Source organism: Sarcophilus harrisii, chromosome 3 (assembly GCF_902635505.1).
Source record: "Sarcophilus harrisii chromosome 3, mSarHar1.11, whole genome shotgun sequence".
Lineage (NCBI taxonomy): Eukaryota > Metazoa > Chordata > Mammalia > Dasyuromorphia > Dasyuridae > Sarcophilus > Sarcophilus harrisii.
The window spans coordinates 117,615,999-117,641,530 of record NC_045428.1 but is presented as its reverse complement, the minus strand read 5'-3'; the positions used below and the strand labels follow the sequence as shown (position 1 = coordinate 117,641,530).

At 32.8% G+C, this 25,532-nt stretch overlaps 1 protein-coding gene across 16 annotated transcripts in view; it reads right to left on the bottom strand.

Moving 5' to 3' along the window:
• Positions 1-25,532, bottom strand: part of LMO7 (LIM domain 7) — a 229,116-nt gene that overhangs the window by 24,632 nt on the left and 178,952 nt on the right. For 8 of the 16 annotated variants that reach the window (XM_031958503.1, XM_031958501.1, XM_031958509.1 and 5 more), the window contains 9 exons: positions 23,783-23,900; positions 21,560-21,702; positions 19,394-19,841; positions 18,447-18,755; positions 8,525-8,642; positions 7,247-7,408; positions 5,896-6,083; positions 4,671-4,731; positions 1,714-1,770 (listed from right to left, as the gene is read on the bottom strand). In XM_031958503.1, the coding sequence (XP_031814363.1) occupies positions 1,714-1,770; positions 4,671-4,731; positions 5,896-6,083; positions 7,247-7,408; positions 8,525-8,642; positions 18,447-18,755; positions 19,394-19,841; positions 21,560-21,702; positions 23,783-23,900 (1,604 nt within the window). Of the gene's footprint in view, positions 1-1,516; positions 1,559-1,713; positions 1,771-4,670; positions 4,732-5,895; positions 6,084-7,246; positions 7,409-8,524; positions 8,643-18,446; positions 18,756-19,393; positions 19,842-21,559; positions 21,703-23,782; positions 23,901-25,532 lie in introns of all 16 variants that reach the window. The other 8 variants (XM_031958506.1, XM_031958505.1, XM_031958514.1 and 5 more) reach the window with 3 other exon arrangements.

Genomic DNA, 25,532 nt, shown 5'->3' with positions numbered 1-25,532 from the left:
AAGGTAAAAGTGGTCCTAATCCCTAGGAACAATGGTTTAGTTGAACTTGTTGGTATATCCCTAAACTTAGAAGGAAACTTTCTAATGTTCTCCCTTTCATAGACAGGGACTGCCATAATACTGGAAGATGTTTTTATAGCACCTAAAGAGTTTGAGGTTCAGCTAGAACCAACCAACATAAAGTTCTCTGATATATAGTATACTGCAATTAAAGTAGTGTCTTAGGTGTTTGTATTGATTTAAATTTCATTTTATAATCAAAACATAACCACTATAAATATACTCACTATAGAGTAAATGTTTTGTTTGCCATTGCCCTTACAGTAAAATGCAAAGTTAAAATTTTTATTTTTATTTTGTTCTTTGAACCATCCTGTTTATATATATATATGTGCTGATAAAAAATTTTTTTAAAAAGCATACCATGTTGTATTTTTTTTCTAAAACATAAGGAATTATTAAATGATTTAATGGATATTTATAACTTTTCACATTAAAACAAAATCTTTTTTTAAATCATCTCCTCTGAAAAATGTCCATTAGAGAAAAGTCTGCTAAAACTAGAATGGGGGAAGAGTTAGTTGCTTTATTCTAGCAAGTTGGGGTAAAGAATGCAATATTCCAAGTTATTTGGCTTTAGAACATTGTATTTTAGCAAAAGAATCAAACACTAAGATGAGAGCACAAATACAATTTACCCATACTCAATGATAAAATTTGATTGGATTATCTTATTTACAAATCAATAAGGAGCTTAAAATGCACTAGAGAAGAGATGGGTGATCAATTCCATACTTAATATGTTCAAACCAAAAAAAAAAAAAAATACGAGTTGTCATCAAGCTAGTTTGTAAATATTTCATTAATCTTAAAAGTAAGAAGCAATAACATTAGAAATCAGCAACACATCCTAGTTTGAATGTGCTACCACATTCTAGATGTTGGCTCTTATTTTTAAGTTCTCATTGACAACACAAAGATGAGACATGACAGTTATCAAGGTAAAGTATTAGACAAATATGAAAATGTGAAAAAAATATAGCATGCAAAGAGCACCACAAAAGGCATCGGCTCCATAGGATTATACCAACATAGAGTATCTTTCAGAAATTTAGACTCCAATGCTTCCTGCTTCCATAATTGAGCTATTTTAAGTCACTTCCAAATTAACTTGGCAGCACACAAGCACCAATTTTTTCCAGGACTCTCTTTTGGGATGGGGGGGGGGAAATCCCCTCTAAACAAAACCTGATCTTTACTGTTAAAAAATCTAGCTCCAAAGCAAAAATACAACTGTTTCAAAAACACTTTAAAATTTAGCATTAAGTATATGTTGGTGTAATCTAGTAGTATCCATTATATAGGAAGCAGTCAGGCTTGAACAAAGTTCCTCATTTCTTACTGTTACTCAGTGAAAAGAAGTGTTGTGTTTTTGTTTTTTATTTCAACAGCATTTCAGTTTAGGAAGGGAAAAAAAGTTTTACAGGTATAAAAAGGACACACAAAGACCCATTACCACAAAGGTAGACCCATGAACTGTAAGAAAAACCTGATGACCCTGGGGAAAGAATGGAAATGGATTATGTTGCTTGGTCATAACAACAATAAATGATGTTGAAGAGGCTTAGTACCCAGCACCACAGACCAGTTAAGAAGAAAATATAGTGGGAACAATTTCATGAAAGTACATGAATTGTTAGCTGTGCAGTTTACCTTGTTCAAAAAATTGTGATCGCCTTTTTAAGTTTTTCAAAGAAATAGGTTCAGATGCTAGTTGAAAAATGAAAAAAAAAATAAATCAATATCATATCTTACTCATTTTCATCTATAACCCAAGGAAAACAAATGACATTTCATAAAATTTGACATCTGGAAGTGACCACTGACATCACCTTGCACACAATAAGCACTTAAGAAATGCTTGTTGAATGGCTAAATTTGCCCAGTTCCTTAGGGAACATGAATTGTCCCTAACACATCACAGACAAGTATCCTCTGCCTTCAGTGATGAGGAGCTTCTTGCTTCATGAGGTAGTCATGAAGCTTAACTTAAAAAAAAAAAAAAAAAAAACTGAAGGCAATGGAGGATATGGAATACTTTAATGCACATACACAGATCTTTTTAGTAGGTTACTTAGCATTCAAATTAGTAAAAGTAGTAAACTATTCAATAATACATTTTAGCAGAGGGATATAACACTATGGCAATCAAAGTGTACAATACCCAACTTAAAAGGCTCTCATTTCCCATTCAGATTGAATGTATTCTGTAGGGACGTTTCTTTTTTAGAAACCACTATGAATTGATTGTAAACTCCTCTCTATTTACAAGAACCACTGTTAATAATAGAACTGTTTTATCCTACTTTATCTACAATAGCAAACTACTAAGAAGGGAGAGGAAAGCCACCACATAGAAATATAAGAAATGACCTCTAAATTGTAGGGGAGGGAAGTTTAGAATATGAAAATAGGTAAAAAAAATTTTAATTCTTTCAAAAACATATCAGTGTTTCTAGGAAACCTAGATACAGTTTCAAGATCTTAGAGATAAGATGAAAAAGACTAATCAGATGACAGAACAAGGAGAATAACTTTTATTCTAGTATCTCCCATCCATTTTTCACATGGTCTTTACCTAAAAATTATTCCACCTGGATCAATCAGAAAAAAAAGGTAATGAATATTGTCAATTGCTACTAATTTACTAGTCAAAAGCTCTGCTCCTTTGTTTTTATATATGAATCTTGAAGTAAAATCCAGCAGTATCAGACCTAAACCCAACAGAATCATCAACACAAGGAAAGCGATTTTTATAAAAAGCTCCTTAATATGAAATGTATCCTAGAAAATATCAAATCCAAAAAATTAACATCTATTCAAAGCATATTTTTTTTAAAAAGGCTATGTAAGAGAGAAGGGAGAGATGTGGTTAATTTGTGAATCCATACCAAATTTCCATACCTGAGCGTTTCATGTTCAAAGGTGCCAAACCTAAGAATGTATTAAGGCAGACTAATACCAATATAGTTCCAAGGTTAGTAGTATATAATACACCTCTCAGTAATAGTAGCTAGCATTTATATGGCACTTTCACATTTTTGAAACAAACTTTTGTGCCTTTCCTCTGAGACTGCCTTGTTTGTATATAGTTGTTTGCATGTTATCTCCCCCATTGGCATATGAGCTTCTAGATAACAGAGACTATGGGGAAGAGTTATTTTTGTTTTCATATCATGTCTGTATGTGTTTGCTTATTTGTGTATTTATTTGGGGTTTTTTTAATGCCTTTACATTCCCTAAAACAATGCCCAATAGACATCAGGCACTTAATAAACGCTAATTGACTGTTCTGATTGACTTTATATGCGTTATGTCATTTGTTGTCCAAAACTACCCTGGAAAGCAGATACTATTATTATTTCCACTTTACAAATGAGAACATTGATGCTGAGTTAGGAGACTTAAGTAAAGCCACACAGCTAGTAAATATCTGAGGCAAGATAGGAACTCAAGAAAATATTCTATCTGCAATGAAATGAAGCTGCCCCCAAAATGAAGGTCCTCTCATTTGTGTCTTCACATGAAGTTGCTTCCACTGACAATAATTGACAAATAGAATCTAATATCCCTAAATAGTCTCTGATACAGAAATAGTAGCAAGAACTGGCAAAATGACATACGTTATTCCCTTTTATATTCTACTACAAAATTGTTGTTCATTCCTTCCATTAATGGATGACTCTTTGTGATACCATTTTAGGTTTCTTGGCAAAGATAGTGGAATGGTTTGCTATTTCCTTCTTCAAGGTCTTGCCCAGCTAGTAAAGAAAGGTCTGAGGGCAGATGTAAACTCGCAAAATTGAGTCTTTCTGACTACATGGCCAGAACTCTATCTACTGTGCCATCTAGCTGTCCACCCACTAAAAAAATTATCTATGTAAGAGAAAGAGAAAAACAGAGGGAGAAATGTAGATGGACAGACAGATTATAGGGGGATTGGGAAAGGGAGAAGGGGGTAGAAAGCAGAAAGAGGAAGAGGAGGAGAAAGGGAGAGAAGGGAGAACGGGGAAGGGAAGAGGGAGATGGAAGGGAAAAGGGAGAGGAAAGGAAGTGAGAGAGGGGGAAGAGGGGAAGGAGAAAGAGGAGGAAGGGAAGGGAGGAGAGATAGAGGAAAGGGAGAGAAGGAGGAAGGGGAGTAGGAAAGGAGGAAGAAGAGAGGGAGAGGGAAAGGGGAAAAGGAGAGGAGAGGGAGACTGGGAGGGGGAGAAGGAGAAGGGGAGGCAGAAGTGACAGAAACAGGGACAGAGACAGGGACAGGGAGAGAGAACCCTTTCAAAATCTGGAGTGAGTATTTTATCTCAGCTAGAGAAGATTCTTTAGTCTTCCTTCTCCCCTTCTATCAGAAAAAGTTGCAATTAGCACACAGAGATCCAGACCTTGCTGCCAATGTTCCAAGCACTATTCTAGAGCTATTCATTCAGCACTTAGTGGAATTAAGCTCCAGTCCACCTGGTTGCAATTGGATCTGGGTATTCCTAACTCTTTTAGTTTCAACTTGCAGCAGGTCAGTTTTTATTTCACTCAAAGTTATTAATTTTTACAACAGCAGAATCTGAGTACTACACCTGTTCCCTTCCATATAGATGTGTGATACCATGAGCATTTACCTTTGGGTTCAGTAGAACTATTTTCATCACTTATGCCATTTATTCCTTTTGTTTCCATATTCTGTAAAAGGGAGAGAAGGTGGTTCATGTTATCTTCTCTAAATGGGTTTTAAAAATACATGAACCAAATTAACACTGTGGTTCCTATTAAGTGAAAACATTTTCAAAAGAGGTAAGCTTGAAGGGCTATTAATGAATCTTTACTATACTTCAGTATTGTATAACATTTGCTTAAGGATTAATGATTTGCTACAAGAATTGATGGTTTTAAGGTAAACCAATCATAATTCTCCAGGAAACATTATAATCATAATACCATTCCAATTCAATGTTCTGCATTAGAAATGAAGGTTAAAAAAAAAAGTCCCAGAAAGATTATAATAGTGTTCTCAAAAGAAAGTTAAGTGCATATTTAATAGAAACATTTCCATTTAAATTAAGCATCTAGATCCTACATAGAAAGAATATTCTTTTACTTTTGGAAAAACTCTCTATAATAACTGCTTCAAGAATTTTTTTTACAAAATTTAAAAAAATTTTAATAGTATTTTATTTTTCCAAATACATGCAAAGGTAGATTTCAACATTCACCTTTGCAAAACCTTGTGTTTCCAATTTATCTCTCTTTGTCCACCCTCCCCCCACCCCAAAACAACTACTTCAAAAATTTTTTAAAATTTCTCATAAAAATTATATTTTAATTGAAAATTTTCAATTCTCACTTTCCTCTCACATGTAAAAAGACATCAAATGTTGCAGTATATGTAAATATAGTCTACATAAAATCAGTAAGCATTTTATAGAACTTTAAATTGCAAACATTCTTTAACATTTTCTTTCAATTTAGTTGTAATTGAAAAACACATAATAGAAAACATCATATTCTATACTTCTCCTTAACACAGTTCTTATAAATGTGCATATGAATATGTTAAAAGGTTGATCAAAAATAAATAACAACTCAATTCTGGAATCTTTTGGCTTTTTATGTGATGCAAAAGCATCACATAAATTATGTAATATGGTAAGCATTCCTAAAAATCTATATTCAAAGTTACTACTATATAGCATTCCTAAAACTTATAACAAATAAAAAGTATTATAATTTGGCTAAACACAAAATCTAAACCCTTTCCGATCCCAATTGGAATCCAATCTAATCTTTCTAATTCCTACTCGAGTCTCTTGATGTAACCACTTTATACTTCTTAGAAATCAAACTTACAGAATTTTGAAGACTTTCAGAGAAATTGCTTCTTATTGAAAGATTTGAAGCCTTGTCTGTATGGTGAACTCCAGAAGTTGCATCAATCCACTTAGTTTCAGGTGAACCTATAATTTTGGTAGCCATACTGGTGAGATTGAGGGTTTTATGCCTTATAAATGGCAGGGAAGGTTGGTCTTTGGCCCAGTCTGATTGGCACATCGAGATCAAGGAATGAGTATAGATAAATGTCAAAGTGGAAAGAACAACATTATTGACAATACATTCAAAGAAAACAAAATGCAAACATAAAACTGAGAGAGATAAATCAGGAAAGGAAGCAGAGAAATGTGTTAGGGCTTTCATTGAGCAGACCACCTTCCCCAAAAGAGAGGGTTAAATTTAAAAAAAAAAAAAAAAAAAAAAAAAGCAAAATCCCAAACATACAAGCAAATTTACTGAAATATACCATATGCCAAGATTTTGTATTAAATGATGAAATTATCATCAATAAAAACTGGATCATAGTTGGGATTGAGATAAGGCTAGGTAATTTATCCTCCTTGAAAAGGAGATAATTAAATGAGATTATATAAATGGAATATCCTATAAATCTGAACATCCTTTATAAGGTATCAATTACTACTATGATTATGACTATGACTACAACTACTACTACTACTACTACTACTATCACCACCACTACCAATACCATCACCACTACTACCACTACTACAAAGATCTACACTGGTACTTAAGTAATATTAAAAGACTAGAGGAAACGTATCAGAACATTGAAAGTTCCCCATGAATAATAAATGGAAAGACATAAATAAAGAGTCATACATAATGAGAAGGGATGAATGAGTTGCACTATGCAATATTGGAGGGAGTAACTGCATTGACAAGATCATTTATCCACTGAATTATTATTAGAGTTGTGAATGGTAACAAGAAATACTAACATATTTCTTACAAATCAACAACAGGAACATAATTTACCCTATTTTCTTTTACATTCTGAAAACTAGAATATAGGTAAACTAACAATTAATGCATTAATAATAAGCTGATAACTAATTATTGAAGAATCTCAACCACAAAATTCTTCAATACATGAATTCATGATAGAATGTCCATACTAGGTCCTAGATATGATAAATTTCAGTATATTTGCTAGTGAAGAAGTTTATAGACATCACACTAAAGACAACATTCAAATTCTTTCACATTATCATAAAGCATTTTTTTGTAAAAATGTTGCTGCAGTAAGTCAAGACCCCCACCATATACCAAACACAAGCACAAATATGTATGTGCTTGCACACTTATACATACATAAACACCACACATCAAACAAATAACTCCTCACCATTTTTTCCATAACGTCTGACATCTACAACTAAGTTTCCAGTTTCTCGTGCATTAGCCATGATCTCTTCCCATTTATCTGTGTCCTTATTTGAAAACTTGGTGTTGTTAACAGCAATAATTTCATCATCTACCTGTAGCTGAGATAATGCTGCTGGGCTACCTAAAAAAATTTCAAAGTAAATTTAATATTGGGAGGGAGAGGAGTGAAAGAATAACTATTGTGCTACTTTTCATCCATCATTGATCAGGTAAAATATATACAAACACAAAAAGATTGACAAAATAGAATTATATATAAAGTCTTGCAATAAATAAAAAATAAGGTAAAAAATTTTGTGTGAATTATAAGACTAAAGGGTATTCCATTTTTAGTAGATATTTTTATTTTAAAAAACTTAAAACCATGATGACAAGAAAAGATTATTTGGTCTATGGAAAAAAATATTCCTTTCATTAAAAACTGTAGTTCATAATAATTTTTAAAAGTCACTTCTAAATGGAAAAATTCTATAACATGCAAGACAGAATTTCAAACTCTAAAGCCAAAAAATTAGCAGAACTAAAAGATTAAATTATTCAGTTAAGAGTAATGTTCTCCAACAATTAAAATTATTGCCTTCCATGAGTTACTTTTGAAAATTAAAGGAATACATCACTATTTTTTTTTACCAATATTCATTGGAACAATAAATATCTGTTTCCCCTCCTACCCCAATTCTTCCAAAAAAAAAAAAAGTGTATGATCAAGTTTATTCAAACTTAATAAGAGATAGCTCTGAGTTCAGGAAATATTTTACAAAGGTCCTCCCCTAATCCAGCTAAACACATGTAGAATCATCACTGGACAAAAGAAAAGGGGGGATGCAGGAGAGGAAGGTATTTTTATTATTTGGGGAACTCTCAAGTATTTGTGGGATATAATAATTATACCTTCACATATTCCAAGTACCTATAAATTATATAATTTAAAATATGTGTAGGTAGGAATAACATGGAATAAGGAAAAACACTTCCTGAATCTTCATTCTTTCATTAGTGCTTAGGAATATAAAATTTCAAAAGCATCAGGCTAAGCTTTACAAATAATAAAAATTTAAGAGAATCTAGAAGAAAAAATATTTGAATAAGACAAGGGGAAGACAGAAAGGTTCCTTTGTTATACATTTTTTCATGTACATTCTCTCTTCCAGTCTGAAATTCATAGTAACTTTGTTTACACCCATTGTAAACACTATATGAGAATAAAGTTCACAGTAAGAGTAAACTAGAAATTTACCTGCTTCAACTGATTGCACGATGATTCCAGAAATATCCCATCTTACTGTAAATCCAAAGTCAGGATCACTATTCCCAGGGCGGTGGATCATAATGATTCTCATATCACTGAACTGATCCTGAAAATGAAACACGACACAATGAGATCAGGTGTCATCTGGCATCTACATGAGGAAAATCCATCCACTAAGTAAATAAAGAGGCTTACAGAATACACTTTAATTATCTTAGGAGAAAATAACTAGGAAAGTAATTTTCTACTTTCACAAACTAGATAAAACCTTCTTGTTTGTTCACTTATTATATAGTTTTATATCTGGTTCAGATATCAGTGCATTTTTATACACAAAAATATATGAGATTTCCCTCCCACTACCTATAACATCTTCACTGACAAAGCAAAGATTGAAAATGTTTTTTGCCTAAACTCAATTCACTACCTAAATTCATTAGTTTGGCAGTTAAGATCTAAACCAAAAGTAGCCCTTTCTAAAAGACAATATCCACTGCCTAAATTTCCCTATTCATAAGCCTAGGGAACCCTACATAAAATGACTGTATTCAGATACACTGGAGTAGTATTTATGAAAGAGTATAAATCCTTTGGAAGGTGGCTATGCAAATTAATTACTTGGCTGTACATGGTACATGGTACATGCATTTGGAAAAGATTTATGGATTTGTTCCCAACAGTATCCTCAATATTTCAAAGATGAATAATGATATTTCTCTCATCTATCTAATATAAAATTGGCCACAAGCAACTTCAAAAGGTTTTACTCTAAAGGAATCTTTGCAAAACATAGTTTCAGTAAAGGAAGCAAAGATATTTAAAGCCATTCATTAATCTGGGAGGCAACTGTGCATGTCCAGCTACATAGGAATTGGTCCAGTCTAAAAAAGGTCCATGCCCTTTGAGCTCATCATATTCACTGGAGATCCTATCATATCAAAGAATACCTTGAACACTATTACTACAGTAGGATTTGGAGTTGAGAATGCATGATGGATTTTGAGTTAGAATCTTCATGTTGCCACTTATTACCTACATGACCTTAAGCAATCCTTTAAGATCTATGATCAGTTTCCATATCTGTAAAATTAGTATAATAACACATGTTATATTAATTATCAACAGGTTTATTGTGAGGTAGGCACTTTGTAAAAATAGTATATACATGTAATTCATTATTTTTAAATAATAATAATATCATATTTGAAGTTTAGTTGAAGACTAAAATATCCTCCTAAGAAGAGAGATTATTCATTGTACTATCCCCAAACCAAAGGATGGTGAAATTAGTGATGAGTCAATGAAAATGAGCAGTCAGTAAATGTTGATTTCTTTCTATCTTTACCACTGTTACCAATTGAAATAAGAATTAAAAAGCCAACAAAACTACAGAATTCAATGTTATGTAAGGCCAAGAAATTAAATACTAGGTTTGATTTTCAAGGTTCTAATTGAGGTTACTTAGCTGGGAAAGGAAAAGATGGGGATTGAGGGTAGAAGAGGAGGTGGGATTTAATAAATAACTTTAAAATACATGAAAGGATACTTTGTAGATGGTGGTTAGTGGCCAATATCCATTTACACCAAAGAGAAGATGAAAAGGAATGAGTTTAACCCACATGAAGAGTAATTTGGGAAAAACATGAGGAACTTCCTGACCAGAGAGATTATGAGCTGATAGACTGCCATTCGCTGAGAAGATTGTGAAATCTCTATTGGAAGATTTTAATGAAAAAGATCTCTAATAGGGACAGTGAAGAGAAAGGTTAGCAGCTATTGACAAGTAAGTGGTAGAGTGGACTAAGCTCTGAGCTTGGAGTCAGGAAAACATGAGTTTAAAACCTGTTTCAGATACTTGTCAACTATGTGACAGTGGATAAATCACTAGGTGCTCTTAGACTTAGTTTCTACATCTGTTAATAGTGCCTACTAAGACAGAATTGTCATTAGAACAAATGAGATAATAGTTGTAAAGTACTACATAAATGTGCTACTACTACTACTACTACTACTACTACTATTATACTATTAGTGGTTGTGTTTTTTTTAATAATAAAGATTAATTAAATGTAATTGAAATAAAAATGAAGTAAGGGGTAGGGAGTAGTGCAGTAAAGAGACCTGGGATCTAGTTTGAGCTCTGTCCCTTACTAGTTCTAAAATTCCTTGATTATGTTCATGTGTAAACTGCTCATTACAAGAAGCAGAAAAGGTTATTTCTCTCCCTCCCCTAAAAATACACCAATAAGCATTTTCTTAAAACCTTGGGAAAAAAAATCATTATTTCTATATTTTTGCTTTGATTGGTTGAAAAGGAGAAGCTAAAGTTCTTAGTTATTGGTTTAAGGAGAGGGAAGGGAAAGGGAAAAGTGGGGAAAGGGGGCAGAACTCTAAAGAAGCATTTTATTTTAAATGTTAACTTTCTTTTTTTACAGCAGAATCAGAGCAGATGTTTATCATGATCTATTAATCAACATTTGTAAAACTGATGATATCTCTAAATTATTATTCACTTGGCCAAGTATCTATCTGAAGGACTAAGTAACAATTGAAGTTGCCAATGTGTGCAACAAATACAGGTCAAAAGCAATAGTTTTATACTTAAAATGATTCTGCAAAGAAATACTGAATTGACTTATGTCTGAAAATGTGATAAGGGAAAGTTTTGAAATAGTAGCCATAGACTAAATTCCTGGGTCTAATTAAACATTTAGCTGGTGAATATTTTTCTTGGTCATACAAGGTAATGGTATAAAAGTAAAGTCTTATACATTCGTGTACTACTTAATACTTAGAAAGCTATTCATCAGCTTAACCTTTTTTTTTCAATATTCAAACCTGACTTCAAATATGAATAAGCTAAAGTAAAATAAGGAAAAAGGGGAATTTTAGTTTTTGTTGGGTTTTTGAGAGGGAAGTGGATGGGTAATATGGTACTCACTAAAACAATTATTTTTGGAATTTAAAACTATTATTAAATCAGGACTTCTTAAATGTTTTTTTTTCCACTTGTGATCCCTTTTAGCTCAGGAAATGTTTACATGACCTCCCATATACAGGCATGTAAAATAAGGATAAAAATCAAACATTTATGGATAATAAATCATAATTTCACAATCCCCATATTCAGTTATCATACTCCACATGGAGTCATCCCAGAAGCTGGGATTTAAATAATGATACTTAGATGTTTCATGGGTACCTCAAACTCACCATGTTCCTACATGAGCTTATTTCCTACTAAATGTGCTTCTTTTTTGGATACCACTATATATATCTCAAATATCATCATTCACTCTTTGTTGTTCATAATCCTGGTGTTTTTCTCTCTTGCCTCTCATATCCAATCAGGTTATCAAATTCTTTCCACTGCACCTCTACAACATTTCTTGAATCTCTCCTCCATTTTCTGTTCTCATCAGCAAAACCCATTCTAAGTCCCTTTCCCTCTATTGATTATTTTCAGTTTAATCTTTCTATAGTTTGCATATAATTATTTGCATGGGACTGGCTTTTACATTTCTTTGTATCACCAGCACTTAGCCTAAATATTTATTTAAAAACATCTACTGCTTCCCAATTGCCTGAGTAAAATTCTTTCACCTGCCATTCAAACAATCTGACAACATTCTGTCTTTCCAGTTTTATCCCAGCCAGTTCCTTTTTATTTCCTCTATTCTCAAACAAAGCAGAATTACATACTACCCCCCCTGATTAGGCATTATCCCTTTGTGATTCTCTCATGTTTGCTCTTATTATAGAGGTTTTTGTTGATCCCCTTAACAGAGATAAACGCCTTCTATTCTCAAATTGCCTTCCATCTCAACAATTATCTTATATGTTCCTAGTAATACACAAATCATCTCTTTTATTAAATGTAAGGCCCTTGAGGCCAAGGGCTGTTTTTGCCTTTCTTTATCTAGGCCTAAATATAGAATTTGGCATAGAATAAAAGCTTTTCAACTAAGTGATTGTTTCTTTTGCCAGGAATTTCTGAATCTCCTTCTTCACCTCTAGAATGCTTAACACTTCCTTTAAGGTCCAATTCAAGTGCTAACTCTGTATTAGGAAGTCTTCTCCGATTTTCCCCAGTAGCTAATCTAGCTGATGTGTTAACAAAATTGTAATAAAAAATATATAGGGTTGTATAAGAACAATTTTTCTTAAAATTTCTAATACATTTATGCAACTTTGTGAATTACATCTATTTTGTTGGTGTATTCTTTCTACTATTCTACATTTCCAGAGGTATTTTGTCTTATCTAAACTTTATATCCCACTCCCTAATATTATAAAGATATATATAGGATATTAGTATAGCATAGAGTATAAAGTACTCTATTATATGTTCGTGTTATAAAAGTATATAAAACTGATGACTATTAAAAATCCTTGCCCCATTTTTAGTATAATTATTATTATTATTATTATTGTAAAATCAGAACTGGTTATTAGTAAAAAAAAAAAAAAAAAAAAAAACCTTTAGGCTTTGCTATGCATAGAACATTTAATAAAAATACCAACTTATATGAAATGAAACTACCTAGAAATTAGGGATTAGAGGATCTATCTTCCTCAAATGACTTACAGACATATATGTTGGCAACCTCAAATCTGAGAAATCTCAAAAATATATTCTCCATCTATAAAATGAGGGGAAAAGACTAAATGTATTCTCATATCCCTTTCAGCTCCAACATTGTTATTTCATAACTGACTATTGTAAATAAGGGAAAAGGCAACTATTTACATTACATACAGATAAAACTAAGCAAGGCATTGTGTTCAAAAATATGTTTGCAAATCAATTTTTTCTTTATTTTGAGTTGTAATATTAAAAATTGTGGTAGAAAGCATATTATAAATGTCTGTTTCCCAGGTCAAATCATAAAAGTTCATTTAATATTAAAGTTCTATACTTTACTCATAGAATTATGGGAGTTAATTATGGTTATGGGAGTTAACCATCACATATAAATGGGCCACTATAGGAGATGGTATTTTCCCTCAAGAGGTCATCTCCCAAAAAAGCTGGATGAGTACATATTGGGTGTGTTGTAGTTGAAGATATGAGAAACAGGAAATGTAGAATATAGATTAATCTAGATGACAGCTATGGTCCCTTTCAACTTTGAAATTCTTTGGTTCTGTAACTGTAGTGTTTCCTTCTTCCCTACTAATCAAGACAACTATAAAAGGTGGATTTCATGGAGGAAGCATTTTATAATTACCTTATATAATCTTCACAATAATCCTGAGAGATAGGTGCTATTATTATCTTTATTTTAAAGTTGAGGAAACTGAGGTAGGGAAATATTAAGTGACTTACCTAGAGTCACACAACTGTCTTAAGTCTAGATCTAATAGGGCAGGATAAAGTAGAAGAAGAGTGGAAAGAGGGGATCGATGGTTGAAAACAGCAACTTCCATTACACACAAAGATGAGAATCAAATAATAATAAATAATAATTGACATTTATAGATTGCCTTAAGATTAACAAAACACTTGGCATAAATTATCCCATTTTAACCTCATAATAGGACTGCAAAGTAAGGGCTACAGGTATTTTTATCTCCATTTTAGATGTGAGGAAATAGACTTGCTTAAAATCACAGAAATACTAATTCTCAATAAGTGGTCTTGATCCCAGATCTTACAGATAAACTTTAGGTGTACTTCTTGATTCTAGGCTGACTTCCAAGGCTCTTAGTCATCTGTTTCTTTTTAATTCCACTATATTTTAGGACAATTAGATGGCACAGTGGATAGGGCACCAGTTATGTTGTTGGGAGGTCCTGAGTTCAAACCCAACTTAAGTCAAGATACTTAACACTTCTAGCTGTGTGACCCTATTGCAAGTCACTTAATACTCGATTGTCTTGCCAAAAAAAAAAAAAAAATTCTACTGTATGTTGTTTTTGGCAAGGGTTTCTTCTCTTTCTCAAGTTCATTAAAGAACAGAGAACAATACCAGGTTACTTTTCTTGTCTCATAATTAAATATTTTGTAAGGGTTTTAGTCATAAGCAACAATGAGCAATAAATAAGGGAAATATGTATTGTATACTCTTTCCTTTCCATATCTTTTTTCCTATAGAATTTATGGAGAAGAGATGGAGATGACTATTTATTAAGCACCTACTACATACTAGGTACCATGTTAAGCATTTTATAATCACCTCATATGATCTTCACAATAATCTTGAAAGATAAGTGCTATTATTATCTTTATTTTAAAGTTGAAGAAACTGAGGTAGGGAAATATTAAGTGACTTGCCAAGAGTCACACAACTAAGTGTCTAAATCTAGATTTGAATTCAGGTCTTCCTGGCTCCTCTCCCAGCTCTCTATTCACTGCACCATCTCAACTTATGATAAATCCATAATCAATTTTCCAAAATTCTCAGTGTCATTTTAAGTTATGAAATCTACTAAAGCTTAAAACTTCACTAAAACTTAGGAAACACTCCCCATATCTCATAGGAAACACAAATAACTCAATTCTAGATTAGTTATCCAAAACATATCTTCTTCATAGGAATTGGAGAGAAAAGTTCTGAGATAAGAAAAATAGTGAGGTTTTTTGCAAAGGAAGGAGTAGTAAATCTACTCTAAGGCTACTAAGCAGCAGCAGTTTGGGGGTAAGGTGTCCAGTGACTATAATTGTTTTCTTGCTAAGGCAATGAAGTAGTTTGTCATCTCCTCCAATTCATTTTACAGATGAGGAAAATGAGACAAACAAAAAGTGTAACTTGCCCAAAATCACACAGCTAGTTAAAGCTAGTTGTCTGAGACTAGAATTGAACTGAGAACCACCTGATTCAAGTGCCAATTCACTATGCTACCTAGCTGTTTAGAGTATTTCTAGGATATATTAAAGCAAAAACTAAGGTTATTTATAGATAATAGAAGGGAAAGAGAGCAGCAGGTTTGCCAAATAGGGTGAGAGTCTGCAATAAATGAAATATAATTTATTGTGTCTCTATCAGATAAAAATAAAAAGTATTACAAAAGAAAGTGTTAGATTTGGAGCCAAAAGATTCAGGTTAAAATCTCAGTTTTTCTACTTATCATGTGATCTTTATCAAGTCCTTTAAGCTCTCAAAAGCCTTATATATGAGACATTTATCACATGACAATGCTAATATCCTCCTATTTTGTTTTCCTACTTTAAAATCATCAATAACACAAATTATATGTTAATATATTCCTAACAACTTTTAGCAACTTCCAGATATTCCATCAGTGGATGCTCCCAAAAGAAAAATTTTGATCAATCTCATCTTCTTAATATTCCTAACACTTACCATATTGATTCCCTTCTTCATTTCTGATATTACATTTGCCCTGCCTTAAATACTGTCCATTGCCTTCCCTGGTGCTAGAAAGCTTGTATAATTTTCAAGGAAATTCTACTTCAAATATTCTCTCTTCCATGAAACCTTTCAGAAAATTCAAATATTCAGTGAGCATATCCTTAACTGGATCCCTATACTTAAAGTCTGAGCAACATAATCAGCTCACCCATTGACTATAGTAATAGGCCTTTTCTAGTCTCACCAACTGTTCGTTCCTCCCCCCAAAGTAAGTTTAAAGGTATTTTGTTTGACTTGTATTCATCTAAATTTTTATACATAGTCTCCCCCATTAAAATGTAATTTCCTGAAAAGGTCTCATTTTCATTTTTCTTTACATTCCTTGAACTTAGTATAGTATATGATATATAGTATAAACTTAATAAATATTTATTGATCAACTGATTATATGCTGCTCTGTATACTTGTGAATGGTCCTTATGTTCGTATATCTGATCTTCCCACATAAACTTTCCCCCCAGAGTAAGGATTATATATTAATTGCATCTAACTCCTATACCACAAGCACAATGCTAATCACCTAATATCTAAACATAGGTGATTCCTCATAGCTGCAATATTAATACCTACAAATATACAAAAAAAAAGAGCACACAAAATAATTTACAGATACTTTCTTTGAGTTCATGCATCAAACGCAACATTCTTTTGTTCAGGGCTTTCTATTTTGATTTTAGTGACAAAGGAGCAGCTATATGCACTAATGATGAAACCCTTCCTGGATAGATAAAACATAATTTCTAAAATATAGAATAAATTCATTCTACATCTGTTCTCTCTCAAACCTTGAAGGTCATCTCATCTGTTGCCATGCTTAAGAAAGGGACTATTTGCCACCTACATTAGAGTATTTTTATGTAAGAAACACAGGAAACCAAATAGATTAGAGATAAGTATATACTCATTAGTAGCCATATAAACCAATGATTTTCCACTTTCATTATTATATCTCAGCCTCCACCTTGTTTTTTCAAAGTATAAGAATTTTCTTTCTCACCTGTTAAGAATTCTATGGCCCTAGTAAAATATTGCCTTTTTTAGAAATAAGGAATAAAATAACTCATGCTTTGTGATTTTAACAATTTAAAGTTTTAAATTATTGCTTACAAAAAATCTGAGATTATTTTATACAGAGAGACTACTTATAGTTATTTGAAGAAATCTCCCTCATCTATCCACTATAGGCATTTAGTTTTTTCTTCCTTCTATCCTGAATACAAAAACAACAAAAGCCTAACATGAAAACTTAAGATAAATCCAATAGAACTACAAAGTATTGCTTAATGTCTAATATCAATGAAATGATCAGCTATTCTTGTGTGATTTTTGTTGGTTACTGATTTTCATCATGTATAAGAGGAAGAAAGAGAGGGGAAGAGAGGGAAAAGAGAAGGGAGAAAATGAAGATAAAAAGACAAAAAAAGAGATGAGGAGGGAAGAGTTGACAAGGGGACAATAGAGAAAGAGGAGGAATGAGAAATGAAGAGGGAAAGGGAAGAAGGTGAGAGAGGAATAAAGAGAAAGGGAAAGAGGAGAAAAAAGAGAGAAAGAGACAGGCACATAAAGGTTAAGAGAGAAATGCAAAGGAGAGAGACTGAAAAAGGGATAGAAAAGAAGAGAAGAGAGAAAGCCATTGGCAACTAAAAAGATCTTTATTCAATATACTCATTACCTAATAATGAGAGAACTCATTACTCAATAATCTTATAAATTCTCCAATTTAGGGGCAGCTAGGTGCTGCAGTGATTAAAGCACCAAACCTGAAGTCAGGAGGTTCCGAGTTCAAATGTGGTCTCAGACACTCATTACTTCCTAGCTGTTCGACCTTGAGCAAGTCACTTAACCTCAATTGCCTCAGCAACCAATAAATAAATAAATCTCAAATTTGAAAAATTATGAAATGATCCATCAACAGTGATGTTAGTTTTGGTTTTTTTTAATGTGTTTATTGGTTATTTGGGGGATTAAATATGTTTAGATTAACAATTCTTATTCTCACAATTTATTTTAGATATTCCCATTAAAGAAAGCATTATGAACGGTGGAACACAGTTCCAGATAAATTACCAAATTCAGTGGAGTGAAAAAGGTAGAAAGGAAAGGCTAATACCTACCATAAAATGTTTCCCAATATCTTTGAGGTCCCTGAAACCATAGATCTAAATCTCCCTTCATGAAGAAAATGTTGCCCTAATCTAAATGTACCTTAGATCTGCAAATAATTCCAGTATGGACCATTGAGGTTCAAGTCATCACATGTAGAGAAATAATAGTCAAAAAGCTACTGAAACAAGTAGACAGAAAAATTTAGTGAACCATGGAAATTAGTCCAAGTAGTCTTTATGCTTCTGAAGCATGACTAAAACTTTAGAAGGGTTACTTTTTCCCAATATTCATTAGAGATGAAATATGCTACCATTCTCTGAATGACCACAAAAGACCTAAGTAAAGCATCTTCCAGATTTCCATAATGGTGTTTTCCATACTATATTAGGAGTTCTGAATTTCTATGGATATAAACAATCCAAACTCACCTTTGTCCTTGAAGGCTCAGGTGATGAAGAATTTTTCCCTTCTAAAGATCCAGAAACTGGTAAAGAGTCTGATGTTAAAGGTTGTTCTGATTTAGGGAAAGCCTCATGTTCCTGGGAAATGGGCAAATACAAGGGTGTAGCAGGTAATGTTTTCTTCTCACTTTCTTTTGCTCCCTCTTCAACACTTGTTAAGGCTGAGCTTGAGTGAAGCTGGTTGTCATCTGATTTTGAGAAAGAGCTACTTTTTGAAGTTTCTGGAATTATTTTAGTGACTTCCACATCTCCATTGTACTTCCAAGCATCATCCATCTAATTTGAGAGAATCATATCATTTTGACAGGGTCATTCAGTTTGGTTTTATTCTGCCCTTTCTTCCTTATTACGTTTTGTCTTCCTTAAAAATGTTAAACTTCTACACTGCTTGTCAGTTTAGATAAAATACTGTACACAAAGACCCAACCCTCAGCTACTATTCCCTCACACACATTTGTTGCTGTTTACCTTCTCAGAGAGAAATACATAAGTAATATATACAAACACAAAATAGCCTATTAATTGCTATCTATTCAAACAAGTGGGAAAAAATTAGGAAAAAGATTTTTAAACTAATTTTCCATAGCATATAGTATTAATTTAGATCCATGCCACAAAAACCCAAGTCTTAAAGTCATTTTCATTTTCCTTAAGCATTATTCTATATAAAACTGTTACAAAATGCTGCAGAATACTTTCAAAGATGACTGATCCCAGCAAGTTCTCCATCCCTCCCTTTTAAAAATACATTTCTGTTTTAAGTATTAAATTTCAATTAAATCTCAAAGTAAAACTTTTACTTAATTGGAATTTTCTATGGAGTCCAACTACAGGTAATTTAAATCTATTTACACAAGTACCCACAATATCTTATTATTAAAGAAAAACTAATGAACAACCCAGAGGAGTTTTACCGTATAAGATCTGGGAAGTGATGAGATCCCTCTTGACTGGGAACCAAAAGGTCTTGGCGTAACCACCGATGTTAACCTAGATGTATCAGTTTTCTGGTAACTTCTGGGGAGAGATGCTGAAACCCGAGCAGGTCCCATTTGTGTATTCAGTGAATGGTTAGAAGACAAAGCTGAGGCCGAGCTCTGTTTCTCTGTCAGGCTTTGAGAAGGAACTTGAATTTCAGCTGTTTCATAGTTCTCCATCTTTGGAAGGTTTGAAGAATCTTCTTTACTCCTTTCTGAACTATAAGTTACTTCCTTCTCTCTCCCCTCATTCAGGTAACTTTCTCTTGTCAAAGTTGGCACAGGAGACATTTTTGCTTCATTGAATATCTCATCATTAGAATACATTCTCTCAGAATCAAATGTTTTCCAACGATGACTGTTGGTTTCTTGGTTTCTGATTTCCCTTAAAGGAGAAGAATATAACTTCATATTTTCATATTGCCTTTAGGTTTATGCATTTTATATTGCTTTTAGGTTTACACATTTTCCCTCACAATAATCCCATGAGGGAAACACTGCAAATATTATACTAATGTTAAAGATGAGGAATATGAGGGTAAGGGAAGACACGAGTTTTGCCAGTGTTATTGTGGTAGCAAATACAAGTATCAAGATTCAAACAGCTTTTTTTACCTCTTAAGACTCAAGCTCTTTCCAGTAATTGTATGAACTGGTAAAACTACAGCCCAGAACTAGTGCAAAAGCAGAGTTATATTATTCATACAGTTAACACAAAAATAGAATAAATACATAATAATTCTATTTAGGAATTAGGAAATTAAGAAAGGAAAGGAAGAGAGAAAAGAGGGAAATAGCTTGTGCTGTTTCTTTCAGGACTCAAGATAAAAGGGACTAACACCTGTGTGTGTACACTTTTAAGTGACTGGTTAGCCTCCCTGTGGCTTCTTTCAGCTTTATTTGCTAGAAATTGAACAATTCTGCCCACCCACCCCCATCCATCCTAAAGGAAAGAAAATGTCCTAAAAATACTATGGCATATGGTATGTCTTCTTTTAAAATATATTATATATACATATATACACACATACATTTACATATGTGTATATACACATGTATATCACATATACATGTATTTATATATATGTGCACTGATTAAACAAATTTTAAGCAAATTTTTTGCTCTTTTAAAATTATTATTATTATTATTATTATTACTCTTTATGAATGAAAAACAACAATGAAAGAGCCACAAGGAGCTGTAAAGACCTTTCTCAGTTTCAACTGAGTATCTTTTTTTCATCCAACTCTGTAAAAGTTTATTAGAAATAATTGATTCACATTTGTGTTTTACATTCATAAAGGGGTTAATTTGAATATAAAATGCTTGTTACACAAGCACAAAACTTTCATATTCAGCCTATAGCAATGAAAGGAATAAAACTACGGTTATAGCTGGTTTCCACAGCACAAAGAGAGTGTTGTTGAATTTCACTAGCCTATTTCCTTTTATACATTATTGTTAAGGCATATTTACTTTTTCTTTGGCAAGCAAGTATCAAAGGGTTTCATATAGTAATTGCATAGAGGAAAAATTTACATGTCCTTTTCTGTGAACTTTTGCAACACAAAAAATCATAGTTCAGATAATAATTTTTTTTGTTTGTTTTTAAGGGGAAAATTGCATTATTCAAACTGAAAGGAAGATGGAATGTGCATTTCATCAGGTAAGTACACTTGATTAAATAATTAATAAAATGTGAAAAATTAGTTAATAAAAAAGTATTTTCCACATAAGCAGTTGCTCATTCTTAGTGTGAAATGACAAAAGAACATATCAATTAAAATTAATACCTATTTTAAGCACAAAATTCTTTCATAAGGCCATAGCACTATTTTCTACATCCTATTTAGATTTTTTGTTTCTTTTTTCACTTAGAACAAAACCCTGAATATTTTCATTACATTTCAGAGTACAGGTTTATAAATAATTAACCTACCAGTCAATAGTTGCTAAACAACAACTATGTCAAATTGAGGGAAAGAGAAAAGAAAAGAAAACATCCATTTCTAATAGTAACTTCTATGAAATGCAACTACTAAAATGCAATTGGTTTCAAATTGGGAACATTTAAAAGTACAAATGCAAATAAGCTTTCTTACCGGTCCTGAAGAATTTCTCCAAATGTTTTTGAGCTCCTCTGAGACCTCTCAAGAGACAACTTTTCAATTTCTTCCCTCTCTTCCTTTTTCTTTTGCAGATCTGAAGTATAGCTTTTTCGACGATTTTTCCATTTTGCTAGGTCCTAACACAAAATCACATTAGCACAAATATACCTGACTTTCTATACACTTCTGTCTAGCAATTATAGACTACCAGAGTATCTCATTACAGAATTGAAACTATTTACTAAAACTAGATGCCAAGGTGCCCTAATTTTCCTTTATATACTTAGCGTTTCTGTACCAAAGAGCTACCATGTTTGTTCGTTCTCTCCTCCTCCCTCCCTCCCTCCCTCTCTCTCTCTCTCTCTCTCTGTCACTTCTCTCTCTCTCTCTCCTTTCTCTGTCTCTTCTCTCTCTCTTCCCCTCTTCTCTTCCTTCCAAAATTTACCTAATAAATTAAACTCCATTTTTGTTTTTTAGAAAACTAACTTGCTCATTTCACAAAGAAAAGTAAATGCTTATAAATTAGTCAGAAACACTATTGCACTTTTAAACTTCATTTTCATTTAATATTTTTAGAGACATTAAATCCATAAAATGGTTTAATATTAAAAAATCCAATTAATAGTGACTTTAACAATTGAGTGATAAAGTACCACAAGGAACAAGCAAATATGACAGGGCCCAGGAAGGCCTTATGACAGATGAATATATTACAGTCCCCAAAAATGGGGGGGGGGGTCTTTCTAACCCATCATTCTAAACAGTTTGATCTTCAGTAATTCAAGAAAGCTAGTTTAATTTTACTTCAGGGACTTACAAATATTCTGAGGAGAGCTCAACAAATTATATGAACTTCTGAAGATTCTCCATATTGAATAAGGGCAAAAGCAAACCTATGTAGGGACCTGAATACCAAACTGGGTTATGCATTCCATCTCATGATCAACCCAGCCTTCAGGAGGGAAAAAAGGGCACTCAACATGAGGCTGTGTATATGAAGCCAAGTAATTATTGCAGTCCTTGATCCCGAACTGCCAGCGACACATCAGAATGAACTCTTTCCATTTTTTTAATAAGATTAAAATGGGATACATCAGCAAACATTTAGTGAAGTACACTTGAGTTTTAATTTGCCTTAACACTTTATAGGAATGTTCCTGTATCAAGCTACTTCTTATCTAGCCTCCCTGCTGATAATTCACCACATATTTAGGGAAAGTGAAGCCAAGTCACTATTTCTTCACAGTGAAGCTTTTTGTCCTCAATGAAACAAAGAACTTAAAGCTTACAGAATGAGTAGTCTTTAAAAGCAGTGTGGAAATACAGACATTTCCATTATTAAAGGATCATTTTCTATGGCTCTTCTAAAGCCCAGATTTACACATGATCAGGTCCTAAAAAGCTTATCAGTTGACCTCTCCATCCAGCTTGGCTACTATTCCATGCTTTGCATCTTAATATTGAACTTGAAAGCCCCTAAGTCTTGCTAGATTCAAACATTTTATCTGTTGTCTCCTGGTGACATTCCTCTAAACTTTTCAGTTCTCAGAGATTCTCCTTTTCAGAATTTCACATGTATCCCCTCAACATCCAGGCTAAATACTTTTTCAGCAATTGTTGACATTTGTAACTTCCCTGAATTTCAAAAGCCTTTGAATTTTCATTTGACTACTCAGGTCTTTTTTTCCCCTGACTTCTTAAATCCATTCTATAGTGTCTCTTTGCATAAGATATTTCAGGGGCCTCCAATACTTTCTCCTGGGCCTTCTGCTAATGTTTGTAAACTTCTTCTGAAACTACAAAGAGCTATATAAAGACAATCTAGTATTATTCTTTAAGTAGACAATGAGATGGTACTTCAATGAGTTTAGTTAACCTGGATATCCCAACCAACAACTATCTTTTGAATCTCAACCTAGTTTACCATGCCCCTACATACACACATACATACATACTCTTACACTTCAGAGGTTAGAATTTTGAGAATATTATAAGAGAAAAGAAGCATTATCAAAATTAATACTGAAATATATATCCAAAATCTTGTAAGAGCTGTATTAGGAAACCAACCAAAATATAATACTGTGATGCAAAGGAAGGGTAATAGTTGACTACAGACTGATTTTAAGAAGTGTACAGGAAAAGTATTTCCAATGTCATATGCCCATGACACACTTCACTATCTTCTCCCTTAACTTTTTAGGAATAAGTACTTACATCCTGCCACTGCTGGTCTTGTTCTTGCAATTGTGATTTTATTTTCTGCATTTCTTCATAGCGTAGTTGGCGCATATTGTGTACATCTTCTGCAGTGATATCACTCAAGGATTTGCTCCTACAACAAAAAGATCTGGGATTACCAAAATTATACACTATTAAATGTAAGGTAATAAAAATCAGAAGACTGGATATGTACCTAGAGGTTTCATTTAAATTGCTATGGTAGCACTTTTGGAATTAATGAAGATAATTTTATAATACTATTACATAAATATTAGTGGTGTTTTCCTAAAAACAGGAAATTAGAGTCTAACACTAAATACAAATGTGAAGCTGTTGCTAAAAAAAAAGTGCTGAGTTTACACTGAAAATGGTGAAGTCTACAATTTCACAATGAAAATATCAGTGACCAAATTATTGATGTAACTAGGATAAATAATTTAAACAAAAGTAATAAATATAGTTATAACCTATATCATAACTACATCTCTGTTTCCTTTACCTCCACAGTTATTCTTTAAAGTATAGCTTTACATTACAGTCACATGATATTTAAAATTATTATTTGATATCTCCTCAACTTTTACAAGATTATGGGATGGGGGGACCACAACCTACTCTTTCTAAGTGTGGGACTACCCTCAAAACTCTATTCAAAATTATTTCTCCACAGTCCCCACTGATTTTTTCAAATCCTTTTCTTTTATCTTTTGACCACTCCTAAATTTCTGACCTAACTATATGACCACTACATAAACCTTCACATACTTGGTTTCTATGACAATTGAACACTTCTCTAACATGAGTGATTTTCCCAAATTCTGAATTTCCATAACACATTGTACCTTTCCTTTGGAATTTATCATACTCTATTTTGTACTATAATTATATGTATATGTTTCTTTTTAAGTTCTGGAGGGGTGTGAGAAAGCAAAACACAATCCCTGTTCTCAAGGAGTGTATAGTCTCAAGGAAGAGACAGTGTGTATACAACTGGCAAAAAACAAATTGTGTTTGGAATAAATTAGAAATAATCAATAGAAGAAAGCACTTAAATTAAGAGGGAAGCATCAGTAAGGCTAAAAATATAATGTTAGCTGGTGTTTGAAATAAGTCAAGGAAACCAAGTAGTAGAGATCAAGAAGGAAATAATTCTAGGCAAGTGGAATAGACAATGAAAATGCCCAGACCTGGGAGATGAGAATATCTCATTCAAGAAAGTATCCAGTGACATCTGACTTAACTATGATAGAGAATGCCTGAGGATTCTGGACCAGTGCAAAATTTATGCTGGGTCTGCTTGGGTCAAGTCACTGGAAGTCACAAGTCAAGGAAAGCCCTAGCTTCTAATTGGCCTCCTTTAAAGTAGCAGAGAAGCCAATGTAATAAAGTTTTAGACCATAGAAAGAGAAAAAAAAACAAATAAATAAAAACTGATTATGAATTCAGGGATCCTAAAAAAATCTCGATTTCTTCCTCTCCTAGTAATATTTTTACTTATCTAATATTACTCAAGATAACCCAGGTACCAAGTTCTCCAAGGAAATGGATTTTTTGATTAACTGTGAATGTATGTTATATCTAAATAAAAGTTTGTGAAGCTCCTAGATTCAAAACTATAAATAAGGAACTTTTAAAAGGACCAAAATGACCTAAAATATATTTCCTAAATCAGCCCTTTAGTGAATGAACTTCACACCATGAACTGGGGAATCCACTCCTTTTACTTGAGTCAGCCATGGATAAA